This window comes from Elephas maximus, chromosome 5 (genome assembly GCF_024166365.1).
Source record: "Elephas maximus indicus isolate mEleMax1 chromosome 5, mEleMax1 primary haplotype, whole genome shotgun sequence".
Lineage (NCBI taxonomy): Eukaryota > Metazoa > Chordata > Mammalia > Proboscidea > Elephantidae > Elephas > Elephas maximus.
Window position 1 is genome coordinate 68,301,514 of NC_064823.1, and position 13,790 is coordinate 68,315,303.

The 13,790-nt window shown below is 40.5% G+C and overlaps 1 protein-coding gene across 7 annotated transcripts in view; it reads right to left on the reverse strand.

Moving 5' to 3' along the window:
* Positions 1 to 839: 839 nt before the first annotated feature.
* AFF1 (ALF transcription elongation factor 1) overlaps positions 840 to 13,790 on the reverse strand; it is a 227,247-nt gene continuing 214,296 nt past the window's right edge. For 3 of the 7 annotated variants that reach the window (XM_049885769.1, XM_049885768.1, XM_049885770.1), the window contains 2 exons: positions 12,765 to 12,988; positions 840 to 11,831 (listed from right to left, as the gene is read on the reverse strand). In XM_049885769.1, coding sequence (XP_049741726.1) covers positions 11,710 to 11,831; positions 12,765 to 12,988 — 346 coding nt within the window. In that variant the 3' untranslated portion in view covers positions 840 to 11,709. The remainder of the gene's footprint in view (positions 11,832 to 12,764; positions 12,989 to 13,790) is intronic. The other 4 variants (XM_049885774.1, XM_049885771.1, XM_049885773.1 and 1 more) reach the window with 2 other exon arrangements.

Below are 13,790 nucleotides of genomic sequence, written 5' to 3' on the forward strand. Positions count from 1 at the left end.
CCTGAATGCTTTGAAGGCCAGCGAAGCAGGGGCAGGGGTTTGGGGACCATGGTTTAAGGAGACATCTAAGTCAATTGGCATAAAAAAATGTATTAAGAAAACATTCTGCATCCCACTTTGGAGAGTCGCGTTTCGGGTCTTAAACACTAGCAAGCAGCCATCTAAGATGCATCAATTGGTCTTGACCCACCTGGATCAAAGGAGAATGAAGAACACCAAGGACACAAGGTGATTACAAGGCCAAGAAACAGAAAGGGCCACATGAACCAGCGACTACATCATCCTGAGACCAGAAGAACTAGATGGTGCCCGGCTACAACAGATGATGGCCCTGACAAGGAACACAACAGAGAACTCCTGAGGGAGCAGGAGAGCAGCGGGATGCAGACCCCAAATTCTCTTAAAAAGACCAGATTTAATGGTCTGAGACTAGAAGGATCCTGGTGGTCATGGTCCCCAGACCTTCTGTTGGCCCAGGACAGGAACAATTCCCGAAGCCAACTCTTCAGACATGGATTGGACTGGACAATGGGTTGGAGAGGGATGCTTGTGAGGAGGGAGCTTCTTGGATCAGGTGGACACTTGAGGCTATGTTGGCATCTCCTACCTGGAGGGGAGATGAGAGGGTAGAGGGGGTTAGAAACTGACGAAATGGACAGGAAAAGAGAGAGTGGAGGGAAGGAGCAGACTGCCTCATTAGGGGGTGAGCAATTGGGAGTATGTAGCAAGGTGTATATAAGTTTTTGTGTGAGAGACTGACTTGATTTGTAACTTTCACTTAAAGCACACACACAAAAAAAATGTTGCTACAATAAGTATTGCTTTTAAAATAATTAACATGCAGAGATCTTGAACTTACTCCAGTGATGCTGCCATTGCTCAAAAAAACAACTTAGGGAGATAATTGGAATTATTTAGTAGGGATAAATTTCTATTCTCTCACTTCCAGAAATGTGTTTTGGAGCCAACTCTAGGGAGTTATTTATATGGACTGTATTGTTTGAATCTTCCAGAAAAACACAATACAGTAAGCAGGTTGCCTACCTGGTTCCCCAAAATTTAAAAGACGATGTTCTAGATTTGCTGTGGACAATGTTAGCAAATGTGCAGAACCTTCAAGACGATTTTGAAGGACATTGATCTATTTAATAAATTCTATTCATCTCTTTTTAGATTTTAACACATCATGTTTAACATGGAAGTATTTGGCTGGCAATATTTTTATTTCATAGACTTTGGGATGTCACATATTTCAACTCCTTCCTCTTTTGTTACAGATGAGGAAATAAAGTACCCGACATTTAGGTAACTTTCAGACGATAGAGGATGGTTATGCACTGCCATGTTATATTTTGGCTCTGGTTGGTGGTTTTGCCTGGACACTGACTGGCATGAGAAGCATTCGAGCCAGGGCCCAGCTCTCCAGCCTTCAGAGCCACCAGTCTGAGCTACAGTTTTATTCTGCCTCTCTACGCTTTTCAGGTTGGAGGACGCTGAAGGAATTTACACTGTTGTCTACTTCAGTTACCATTTTCTGTTTCCTGGGACTTTAACCTTTAAATCTTGTTCATTTTTTAGATGTATTTTATGCTAATTTCTTTAAAGGTTTATCACGTTAAATTTCACTTTTGTATTCCGTTTAGCTTTTCTTTATTAAATAATACATGTCCTCATAAAGAGAATTTAAAAAAAACAAAACTTGTCAATTTCAGCAATCACTAGAGGTATACGAGTACCTTGACTATAACTGGTAAGTGGAGAAAATTTGTAGGGATGACGTGTAACATCCGACAAGGAACATCCCTCTTTGTGTCAGTCACGAGAAGAGTTTCTAGTGAATACTGATTCTCGGACTTACTGTTCACGCTCCAGTTTACAAAGCTTCCCTAATTCCTACTCACATTCCAGTCTTACTAACTGCCTCTAGTATAATCCAAAAATGGTTGAAAGTTAATGGTGTTAAGATACTGGCTGCTGCTGACATTAAAACAGCTCTAAAACTTACATTTCCTCTTGTTCATTCTAACAAGCAAAACCCCCTTCCATAACAAAGTCAGACGAATCTGTGTCATCATCTGGGCGTCACCTCTTACTGTTTGGCCATGACCAAATTTTCATCCTTGGTAGAGTTCAATTTCATCATCTGTAAAGCATAATGACAATGACTGGTTTGAAAAGTGGTTTTATAAATAGAAGCTCTGGAAAGTACACATTCTTACCCCTTCACACTTTTACTTTCTGGTCATTGTGCTGTAGGAAAAGGTATGTATCATGGGTGTAGTTAAGTGAAAGGAAAACAAGAGATCTGAAGTTACCTGCCACCTGGTTGGAGAAGAGACATGGCATGTGGGCAGCCTAACCTATGCCTTATGCCTACACATTCTGAAGCATGTCACTTGACACAGAAGAATTACTCAAATTACTGAGTGGATGAGTAAATCCACGGGAAAGTAGAATTTTCCCTTGTTTTTACCTTCATTCAAAATGAACAAATATCAGGTTGACAGGACTACAGTCAAGTGAGGCAGAGAACTGACATCGGGCAATCAAATTTTAGATTTGATCTTTATGGGCCATAGAGGTAAGCCATAATGAAATTCATCCAGCCCATCCAGTGGGTTTCAAAACCACACCAATGTTTTACAGCTTCCACTTTATCCAGGATGTCATTTTGCTTGGACAAGTAGTAAGTTTAAAGATGAATGGAGCTTCAAATGCTGAAGACTCACTGAATAAGTGGCATGCATGGAGTCTCACTCAAGAGTTTGATCAACCTAGAGTCTGGGGAAGAAAGGTAGAGCTGGAAACTGTTGTAAGCAGCTCATGAATGATGTCTTTGCAGAGGTTCAGATGGTGGAGAAAACTAAGGAAGAGTCATGCAGTGGTTGGGGGCAATTAACCTAGTCTAAGCTTAATTTACAAATTCGTAGGAAAAAGATCATCTCTTAGCAAATGAGCTACATACAGAAATACGCATCTCACAGAACCAGAAACAAATGACCAGTAAGTTTGTAATAAGGTGGTCAGCTTCAGTTGTCAGACAAACACAAACTGAAAGTGTAGGATTATTTTTCACATTGTACCCAGTTGGCAAGAATGCAAGCTCATTCACAGGTGGTATGAGAGCTTTTTGGGAGAGGTAGTTTGGTAACAGGGGCATTGGTGGTTTGATGGTAGAATTCTCACTTCTCATGCAGGAGACCCAGGTTAGATTCCTGGCCAACACATCTCATGCAGAGCCACCACTTGTCAGAGGAGGCTTGTCTGTTGCTGTAAAGCTGGACAGGTTTCAGCAGAGCTTCCAGACTAAGATGGACTAGGAGGAAAGACCTGTCAATCTACTTCTGAAAAGTCAGCCAATGATAACTCTATGGATCAGAATGATCCGATCCTTAAGCGCTCAAGGGGATGGCACAGGAGCAGGCAGCATTTCCTCTGGTTGTGTGTGGGGTCACCACAAGTCAAGGTCTGACCTGAGAGCAAATTGTTAACATCAAAATTTGAAATTTGGTTTACTGTTTGGCCCAGACATTCCTCTTCCAGGAATTTATCCTATAGAAATCGTTGCAAGAATATACAAAGATGTGTGTACCAAAGGTGGAAAATGTTTTAAATAAATAATGCTATATCCGTATTAGAAACTCTGGTGGCATAGTGGTTAAGTGCTATGGCTGCTAACCAAAAGGTCAGCAGTTCAAATCCACCAGGTGCTCCTTGGAAACCCTATGGGGCAGCTCTACTCTGACCTGTAGGGTCGCTATGAGTCGGAATCGACTCGATGGCAATGGGTTTGGTTTGTTTTTAGTATATCCTTATCACACAATATTTTGTAGCCAAGATGACTGATACAGAAGACTAAAACACAGAAGTGAAAATATAGCCAATATAGTATACCCAAATGTACGCTTAAAAACAATGTGTAAATGCCCGATAAATGTTCTGGAAGCAGCACCAAATTTAATGGTTGTTAACTCTGGGGAGAAAGGGGTGAAAGAGACTTGTCTTTGAACTTTTTGCTCCATATACTTCTGTATCATTTTTTTTTTCCCCAGGCTATTTGTAAATCAGTTTGAAATTTTTTTTCCCCCTAAAGAAATTTCCCAAATGATCCTCATTTATACACAGGCTTGGGGAAGTCTGCAAAACCACTCTACCAAGTCACCTACTTTCTCCCTTACTCATGTTGGGTTGGTTATAAACCCTGGGTGCCAAGTTACATCTGCATGAGGAGCCTCTTCAAAGACATGACAAAGATGTTGAAAGCCAAGCCCAAGGCCTACTGCCGTCAAGTCAATTCCAACTCATAGCGATCCTAAAAAAGAGTAGAACTGCCTATAGGGTCTCCAAGGAGCACCTGGTGGATTCAAACTACTCATCTGGCATTGAATGGTCAAAGGCATTTTCTATAGCCCATTCACATTTCAGTACAGTTGGTTTTCCATGTGTGTATAAAAATCAAAACCACATCAGTTGCTGTCAATTCCAACTCAACGGTAACTTCGTGTGTCAGCGTGCTCCATAGGGTTTTCAATGGCTGATTTCTTGGGATTAGGTCACGTGCGCTTGAAACTCCAACCTGTCAGTAACTGAGCATGTTAACCATTTGTACCACCCAGCAACTGGACTCCCAAGAGTGTATGTAACATGTGGAAAAAACGTGTGTATTGCTGCTTAGAGGGTAATTTACAGGGAATATTTAGCAGTGGAGAGATAAAAACCCATAATTGCCTCTTACACATAAAAAAGGTAAATGAGATGTTAGAACTGGGTCCCAGTAAGACAGAAGGGTGATTTAAAGTATTATCTAGAGGAGGCACACAGTCTTTTAAAGCTAAAATAGAATTGTCTGTTTGGAAAGTATTTCAAGGCCTAGTCTCCCGTCTGTTAGAAGGGCACAAGCCTTTATTATCAGGGCCTTGGTGTCTCACTACCATCTTGGTTTCAGCTGTGTGTGGTCTACAGGGAAACCACAAATGCTGAAAGATTCCCATTCTTTAGTCACAACAGACTAGACGGGTGCAATTCCTTAATCACAACCAAAGTAATGGCAGATAAACCTCCAATTATATACTGGTAAAGCCCACTGGGCTTCAAAGTTGTTTGGGATGGATTCGAAGGCTCTAGACACTACCATAAAAAAAAAAAAAAAAACACTACCTAGATGACAAAAATAGCCCAGTGTGACAATTTACATTCTCAACAACCCTGGCAAAATAGTGACCAAACATGTATTCAGATAATTTCAGGTTCCAGAAGTGAAAAAACTAAGATGCAAAGGAGAATAACATTTATCACCACTACTGAGCACACAGTTGGTGCCAGAACTCAGTGGAACAGATAAACGGCCTTGCATAGTGTCTGGGAAATGGCCCTTGTACATGTCATCCAGACACAAAAAACAAACTGCAGGAGGGCATTAGAAGAAGTCTGCCTACTTAACACTAAAAAAATTAATGTCAAAGAACATCGTAATAAAAACTGAAAAGCAAAAGATAATTTGGAGGGAAATATCTGTACCATAATAAAAGGTTAATATCCTGAATATATAAATCAAAGGGGGGGAAAAAAAGAGTAGCCTGAAGGGATCATCTGTTCCATTTTACTGCTCAGCATCCCTTCCTCCTTTGTTACCAGAACCCTTTCTATGAGGCACTCACTCCATATGACTGATATGAAAACTGCCTTCCCCCCATCCACCTGGATGGGCACTTGAATGGGGTCAAGAGTACTGGTCACATAACCCCTGGCACTGCAAATGGAAACCTGGTATGTGAGAAAAAAAGTAGTCGGTACCAAAGGAATTAAAAGACATGTAAATGAAAACACCAGGGACACAGTTTCCCACCTATCAAAGCGGGTGATTCTTTTCCCTTCCCATTTTCCAAACCTGATTCCCAGGGCTGGTAAAGCAGTGGGAAATAGGCACGAAATCACTGAGGGAGGGCATCCCTTCTCTGGGGGCAGCAAAGGGAGACCAGAACAGATGACCTTTTGATTCCTTCCAATGCCAACATTCTACAAATCAATTAAATTTAAAAACAGGAAGACTTGGTCACTGCTGTACCTGGCAGCTGAGGTTGGGATAAGGAGCCACATTCCTATGAGGCTGATGTGTGTGTGAGTATCTGGCAAATAAACCACACAGAACGATGAGCTACTTTCTGTCCACACTTCTTCCCCAATTTCAACAATAAACACTATTAGTTAGAGCACATTACTCTATGTGAAGACTATCCTTGGATATAATGGTGGATTTCGTATAGCAATAACTATTTTAAGTATTTTATTCAGACAAAGTGAAAGCATGGATTCGACTCCAATGATTTCTCTAATTTTTTATTTAATTTTTTACAGCTCAATCCTCTTGTGGAAAGGAAAGAATTTGAAGATGAACAAGTCGATTACAATTTTTTTTTTAAACGGCAATTAATCCTTATAACAGAACAACAAACAAAAGATCTGTGGCACATTATCTTTGGAAAGATCTTTTGCAAATTTTTCTTCTAAAAAAAGAAAACAAACTATAATTCTCTCACAGATCAGGTATGTCTTTCAAAAGACTATCCAAGGCAGCTAAATTTTATTCCCAAAAGCTCCAGCTGCAGTTCCAATGCTGAAGGAGATAAAGTCCACAGAGTTCCCCTATTAATCTGGGCAGGACATCTTCCCACTGAGGGCACCACTGCTTCCCTGTCCTACGTACAAAACCATCGCGGTGACTAGATAGCTGGCACGTTATTCCACAGTAATTAAAGAAAAATCCATATTATTTAAGATAGACCAGTGATCTTCATTTATCAGCTGGACAATTTATTCCTTTTTAAACAATTTTAATACCAAGATTTGACATTCCTCTAAAGTTATAAGAAAGCAAAAAATATATAATATAATATAATATATAATGGTAATAAATAAAAAAAAAAAAAGGCAACCCTGCTCAGGTGTCATCCAAAACATGATCACATTCAGAGAAAAAAAAAAAATTAAAACAAGATTTGGGACACGTACTTACATACCCACTCACAACATGAACAGTGTATATTTGATATCAAAAGGGGGTGTGCAGTAATTATAACAACACATGCTGAAGGCCTGAACAGAAGGCGAAGTTAATACTGCCTGTGTTAAGCATCATTTAAACATCTACTTTTAAGCAAAGCAAATTCTCTCCCTTAGATCAGCCACTGCCTGGTGTGACCAGTGCAGCTTGGCCAGCCTTGCTGTCAGTGGTCTTATCCCCTTGTCCTCCCAGGCCAATATATGAATGTATGCTCCCTGCCCTATCGGGCTCCTTGTGTAGGCTCTTCTCTACCCATCAGAGTACCTGTTGCTATTTGATGCACCACAGACAAAATATAGTGTGATTTCCCCCTGGATCATACGAAATCTATAGCCACCTTCACAAAGGCGGTGGATGGTGCTTGTCAACTCATCAAAAACAGGAACTAAAGAACGTGGCTAGCGCTCACAATTCATGAAGAGATGTGCATTCTCGGTCACACAGCTGCATTGGTTGAGAGAAACCAGTGCAACTGGACTGCGTATTTGAGGTTCACATGGTGGAAATGCCACTTGCAATGTTTGAAGCAGAATCCCCAACACCATGTTATTCTGCCACTCCATCTCCCCCCAACAAAATGACAAAAAATAAAAGAGGCACAGAAAAAACACCTTACATCCATTAATTCTAAATGGGACCAAAAGCATAAAAAAAGAGGCAGCTCACTAGATAAAGGGGAAAAAGAACAAGTACCGCCACAATTGAGCCTGACATTACTCCATGGTTCTGACTTCCAAGTGAGAAGATCTATGCTTTTGTCTTTCTTAAAGAAGCCCGACATATTCTTGTAAGATTTAAATACTGCTAATCGGTGGTGGTGGTAGCAAATGGAATAGATGAAGTGGCAGAGTTTTTCAAAGATTTTGTGTAGTGTCTGGGAAAAGAGACCATTACAAAAGTACAAGATGTGGTGGGAGGCAGGAAGACTTTTTTTTAAGTTACAAAAAAAAGCCCAACATCAAGCCTTATTTGGTTCATTTACCTTAAGGTGGACAATAAGACCTCAAACTTCATGAAGCAGAATGAAAGGTGCAAGGCCCACATGACATCCCTTAAAGCCATGGCAAAATAAATAAATACAGCATCATTTCAAAATTAGGTTTGGTCAACACAGGCGCGATAATAAATTATACCCAACTCAATCAGCCTCTTACTCTGACTGTGTGTGTACACATATATAATACAGATAGCCTTCCCTATACCTGAAAGAGCTTTCTTCATTTTGGAGGGCACAAAGATTTGCTTTTTGCTTCTGAAAGTTACCGAACCTCGATCATAATACTAATAACAGTAAGTTTCTGATCCTACTAACATTAATATTTAAGATACCAATATCAAGACAAATTTTTAGCCTGAAAGGGATAGTTTGTTAGCTTGTAAATATCCCAAGGCCTGGAATTAAAAGATACAGAACAACAGAAATAAGCGTGGTATAATTTATCTACAAGGAATAGCTACATACTTAAGTCAAAATAGACCTATAAGATAAAGGTCCTTTCATTCAAAAACCTCAGATGATTTTCCCACTCAGTACTGAGGTCAAACCCTAACATCTGACAGTCAAATCCTTCTGCTGTCATTCTGCTGTGTCTCCCTCTCTTCACCACCAACAGCACGTGGCCAAGTTTTTCACAATCTTAACTTGCTGTACTTTGGTAAATTGCAGTCAAGTGTTTCTTGTTATTTAGCAGGGCTCTTAGTCTGACTAAAATACCAAGTTCAATTTATTCACATTTTAGTTATCTCCATAAAGGACAGAAATATTCAACACTTTAAAAAGTAAAACAGTGTTCTCCCATTTCCTATTAAAGACAGACAGACACACACACGGACACACACTCATAAAACTGTAGTGCCAAAGGCAAGATTTTATACTCTATTTTCACTCCTTTAGGTATTTTGAAACCTATATAGTTATCTCATTGCAAAGTCTGTACTGTTATTGTTATTATAAGAACTTCACATATTCAAAGGCTTCTTAATTTTATAATCTGGAGCCCTCTCGATTACATGCCTCAGTACAAATTTTGCCTCCAGGAATTTAAGCATGCAGTGGAAAAGTGCAAATGATTTTTTAAAAATCCTTGAGATTTCTATACACAACTGTAACAGCAAAAAGGCTTTATGAACATTAACGATCCATCAGCCACCGCCTTTTACATACTCTATGAAAAAGGTGGCCAGTAGGAATTCTTTTTTGGATACAATGCATGCTGCAGTAAGATTGTGAAAGATCAAAATAGTACATACTGATCTATGCAAAATGTGTAAGTTTTTCAAGGGGCAATTAAATATTAATACAGAGGTCAGGAAAAACAAAAACAAAAAACCCACAAAGAATAAGGCCACAGAAAAGGCAATTACTTCTTTTAGAACTGGCTGAGAAATTTACTTAGAAATGTCTTCAGTCAAGGGAGCCTTGCAGCTTGCTGATGGAACACGCACACGCTCCAGCCCAATCTGCACAGGTCAAGACCTGTCACAAAGAACATGACCCTTTCCAAGTTCACAGGTGTCTTGTTTTGGGGAGATCCGCAGAGTAGGGGATGGAGATGGCCAAGGGAGTCAGGAGAAAAAAGATGTTAAATCCTCATATATGGTTGACAGTGGTCTCGTCCCTGACACATAAGGGACGGACACCCAAATGCCAACAGCACGCGGCTTACCAGGCAGTCACTGTTCACTTAGCGACAGGTTGTTTCTTAAACCAGTAGCTTAAAAAGGACCGTGGCTTTACTTCACAACATCGATTAAGTGAAACTGGTCCATCAGGGTCATGTATCAATGTCTTATGCTCAGATGGTACTACTGCTTAACTCTCTAGGCTTTAATCTAAACGTGAGGGAACTGACCTCTGACCTAGCTAGTGGTAACAAAAGAACAGGCTGGATCAGAAAGTGAAGCAGCACCTTTACATAAACAATTTGTACTTTGAAAAATAAGCATTGCTCCATCCTCTACACACCCCTTACGTATTTACCAAACTACCAAGCATGTGCTTACATTCATCATACGGACCTTAGATTCGTTCACTACAAATAAAATGGCACTTCCTTCTCCCTAGTAAATAAACATGAAAATGTCAAATATGCTTAGTAGGAAACAACACGTAGAGGGCCGGAACGGGGCGGGGGAGGACAGAAATAAAACAACTTGTTACATAAATGACCATTACTCCTCAATTTTAATACATGTGCAAATTCTACTTATTCTAAAAGGGACAAAAAGAATTAGCTTTTAAAAACACTGTACTCAAAATAATGTTTCCAGTTGAACCTTCCAAGTTCCAACAAAAAAGAAAACCTGTGCTTATGGGCATGTAGGAATTTTGAATGTGTTCTTTCATTTTAGGTTATTTAAAATAAACTTGGCTAACTGTATATAGTACGGCAATAACAACTTACGGGAAGGCCACGGTTTCTCTTCAATCTAATCAAATCTAGTTGATTGAGAACACACTCTGGAGTGAAGGCATGTGGTGACGATTCTTTTAAAAAAGTTTAATTAAACCACCCCAAATCTCCACATCCTTTCAGGCGGTTCCATTCCCTCCTAGACAACCAAGGGCTCTAAAAGTCTAGTTTTGCTATAAATATAATTTGTAGCAGAAAAATATAGCCTCTCTAAGAAGTAGATTTCATTTTTCTTTGTTCACTGACAAAACTGGGTTGGTTAGACAATATGAGTTCCCACATAGCTGGAGACCACAGACCAGCACCTCAAAGTCCAGCTCTACTTGAACAGAGATATAAAAGCACTTTAGCCATCTGGTCAGATATAGATGTTGATTCCCTTCTTTCCCAAGGCGAGAAATTCAAATATTGTCAATGGTGACTGCCTTGTGAGAGTCCCTTTGGCTGAAGCAGGGCGTGGACGTGGCAGAGCCACGTCTGCCCCAGCACACGGAGATCTCAAGATGGCGCCCACGTGCCACGGCTCCTCTCACTGCTCTGACGTGGGCTGACTCTCAGCGCAGTAACGGAGAAACCAGAGCAGGGTGAACGTGCAGCACTCCAGGCAATGGGGTCGCCTTCTATTTTATAAATTATGACAATACTTGGTATTATCAAAGCCACTGTTCATTGGCAGCAAGTGGGATATGGTGAAGTTCTTCACAACTTACACTTTATAGATGACTGTTAGAATTTATGAAACAAATATTTTCCCCAAAACTTAAAAGGAAAAAAAAAAATCATCCACAAAACCCTACACCAAAAATCATTATTTAAAAAAATTTTTTTTTCCTTCTGGGAATGGACTAGTATGGCTACGGAGATGATGTAAATTTGCTTTCAGAGCTGAAATTGCTTCTCCTCACCTCATTGCGACTTTCTTCCTGCTGGTTAAAAAAAATACGGAAATGTTTCTAGACCACTCATACAACCATTTAGGCTACATTGCACATCTGTCCTTTAGTCAGGAAAGGCAAGATCATCTCTGAGGCCTCCTCATCTCTGCTTCTGCATAACCATCGGGTCCAACCAATGATCACACAGTTCTTGAGAAATTAAGTGGACAAATGTCCAAGCCATCTCATGGTATTTCTCTTTTCGAGTTTGGTGTCCTGATGAGACAAATGTCCAGACTGTTTTTTGAGGCTTTCAATGTGCAAAAAAGTTCCCAAGGCATTGACTCAACTTGGGCCTCCATTAAGGTGTTTTGGTTACTTGTTTTAGCCGCTGAAAACCCTGTCTTGTATAGTGCACCAGGTCCATCAAACTGCTGTTGAGGGCCAGGGCACACACACTTGTGCTCAGCTGAGCAAAGAATTCTGCAAACAAAACAAAACCAAGTAAATACACGTGCACGCACAAAAATTGTAAAAACAAGAAGTTGAGGTTCCAGAAACCATGTCCCCACAATATTCTGTACTTCATCTATCATAGCAAAAAAATCACGATGTGCTTGCTAATTCTCCACATCCTTCCACTAGACTAGAGGAGTAAAGAACAGTGCTTTGTTTTATACTTGAATCCAAAATGCCTAGCACAGTACCTGGAAATCAGAATATACCCAATTTACATTTTCGGATCAATGGATGCATAAATGGGAAAAAGGAAAAACAAAACAAAAAACCACGAGTTTGCTAAGAAAGATAATAGAGTTCTAAGAGGCTGTGGGGAAATTCACTAGAGCCAGCTGGCCACCTTCTTCCTTATGGCCAGAAAAAAACATGGAATGGCTTTGAGCTGCCATTCACATATAAGCGTTTACTTACTGCTGCTGGCACCAATAATAAGCTTTTCTGCTCTTCCGTCTCCTGAATCTTGAGTTTCACCAAGGCCACTCTGTATTTGAGTTATGGTACTTATATCTCAAATCTGTAGAGCCTAGAATGGTCAGTGACTTTTTTCTTTTTTTTTTTTTTTAGAACGGTCAGTGACTTTCCTGCTTCATTTGCCTTACCCTTTTACTAGCATTTCAGTTCTGGCTGAAATAAAGATTCTGGAACTTATGAAGGGGCAGTGTACTGAAACTACTTCTGATTTAGTTTTGCTAAGATCTAGCCACAGAAATCTAGCTCCACGCTACAGAACTCAAGAAAGAATTGCGACTCGGTTACAAGGTAGAATGGAGAAAACATGAAAGGAGTAAAGAGCTACATGTTTCCTTTTTTCTGACAAACTGAACAGAATATATAAACCACCTGTATATTCCCTCCCAATCCCCATACCTCAGTAATTACCACCACAGAACCATTTACCTTTATTCTTCCTTGTAAGGACCTCAGCCTGTTCCCAAAGATCAAAGGCGGTAAGGACATGGGAAGTGATGGTGATGTAGGAGGATGTCATGTTTTGGATGGTGACTGGGGTCCTGATGGTGGCGGTCAGCCCACCGCTCCCTACACCGCCAGCACTCGGCTGGGACCCTCCAGAGCTGGCAGGAGAAGGTGTGGGGGAAAGAGGGGGTGGTGTGCCTGTGCTTCTGGAAGGCGGGAGAGAAGAGAGAGAGCCAGTTGGTTAATCAACCACCCAGACGCCCAAGTTACAGATTCTCCTGTCTCTGGAAGAGCAGTCTAAGTCAGAAAGTTGCAGTGTGATAATCCCTTCTAAAGTCACTCTGACAAGGTAAAAGAAGTGCCCCCTCACCTTCAGTATTTTGGGACTCTACTCAAACACAGTGAGAAGGGCCCAACAAATAGAAAAAATAACACCTGGCTAGGGTATGGTCTCCTTCCCTGGGCACAGGTGGGCTAAGCTGTATGGCAAATATGCTTTCCCACACCATTTCCGTATTGTTTCCTCTGCGGAGAATTCCCTCTCCCCATCCTTGTTGAATTTAGCCTGATAAAACATTAACTTCTCTGTGAAGATGGTCCTAATCTCATGTATACATACATATATACACATGTGTATGTGTATATATATATACACACACATACATACATACACAAACGAGACCAAAAACCAAATTTGTTGCCACCAAGTCGATTTTGACTCATAGCAACCCTACAGGACAGAGTAGAACTGCCCCACAGGGTTTCCAAGGAGTGGCTGGCAGATCTGAACAGTTGACCTTTTGGTTAGCTGCCAAATGCTTAACCACTGCACATGTATGCACACACATCTATAAATACATTAATATTCATTTATTCATCCACCCTATCAACATTACCTGAGCATCTACTATACACCTCGCACTCTCCTAGACACGGGATCCATCACAGTGTCCTTTCTGCCACCACTTGAACTTATTTCCTTTATTGCATTTATCACATTCCACTATA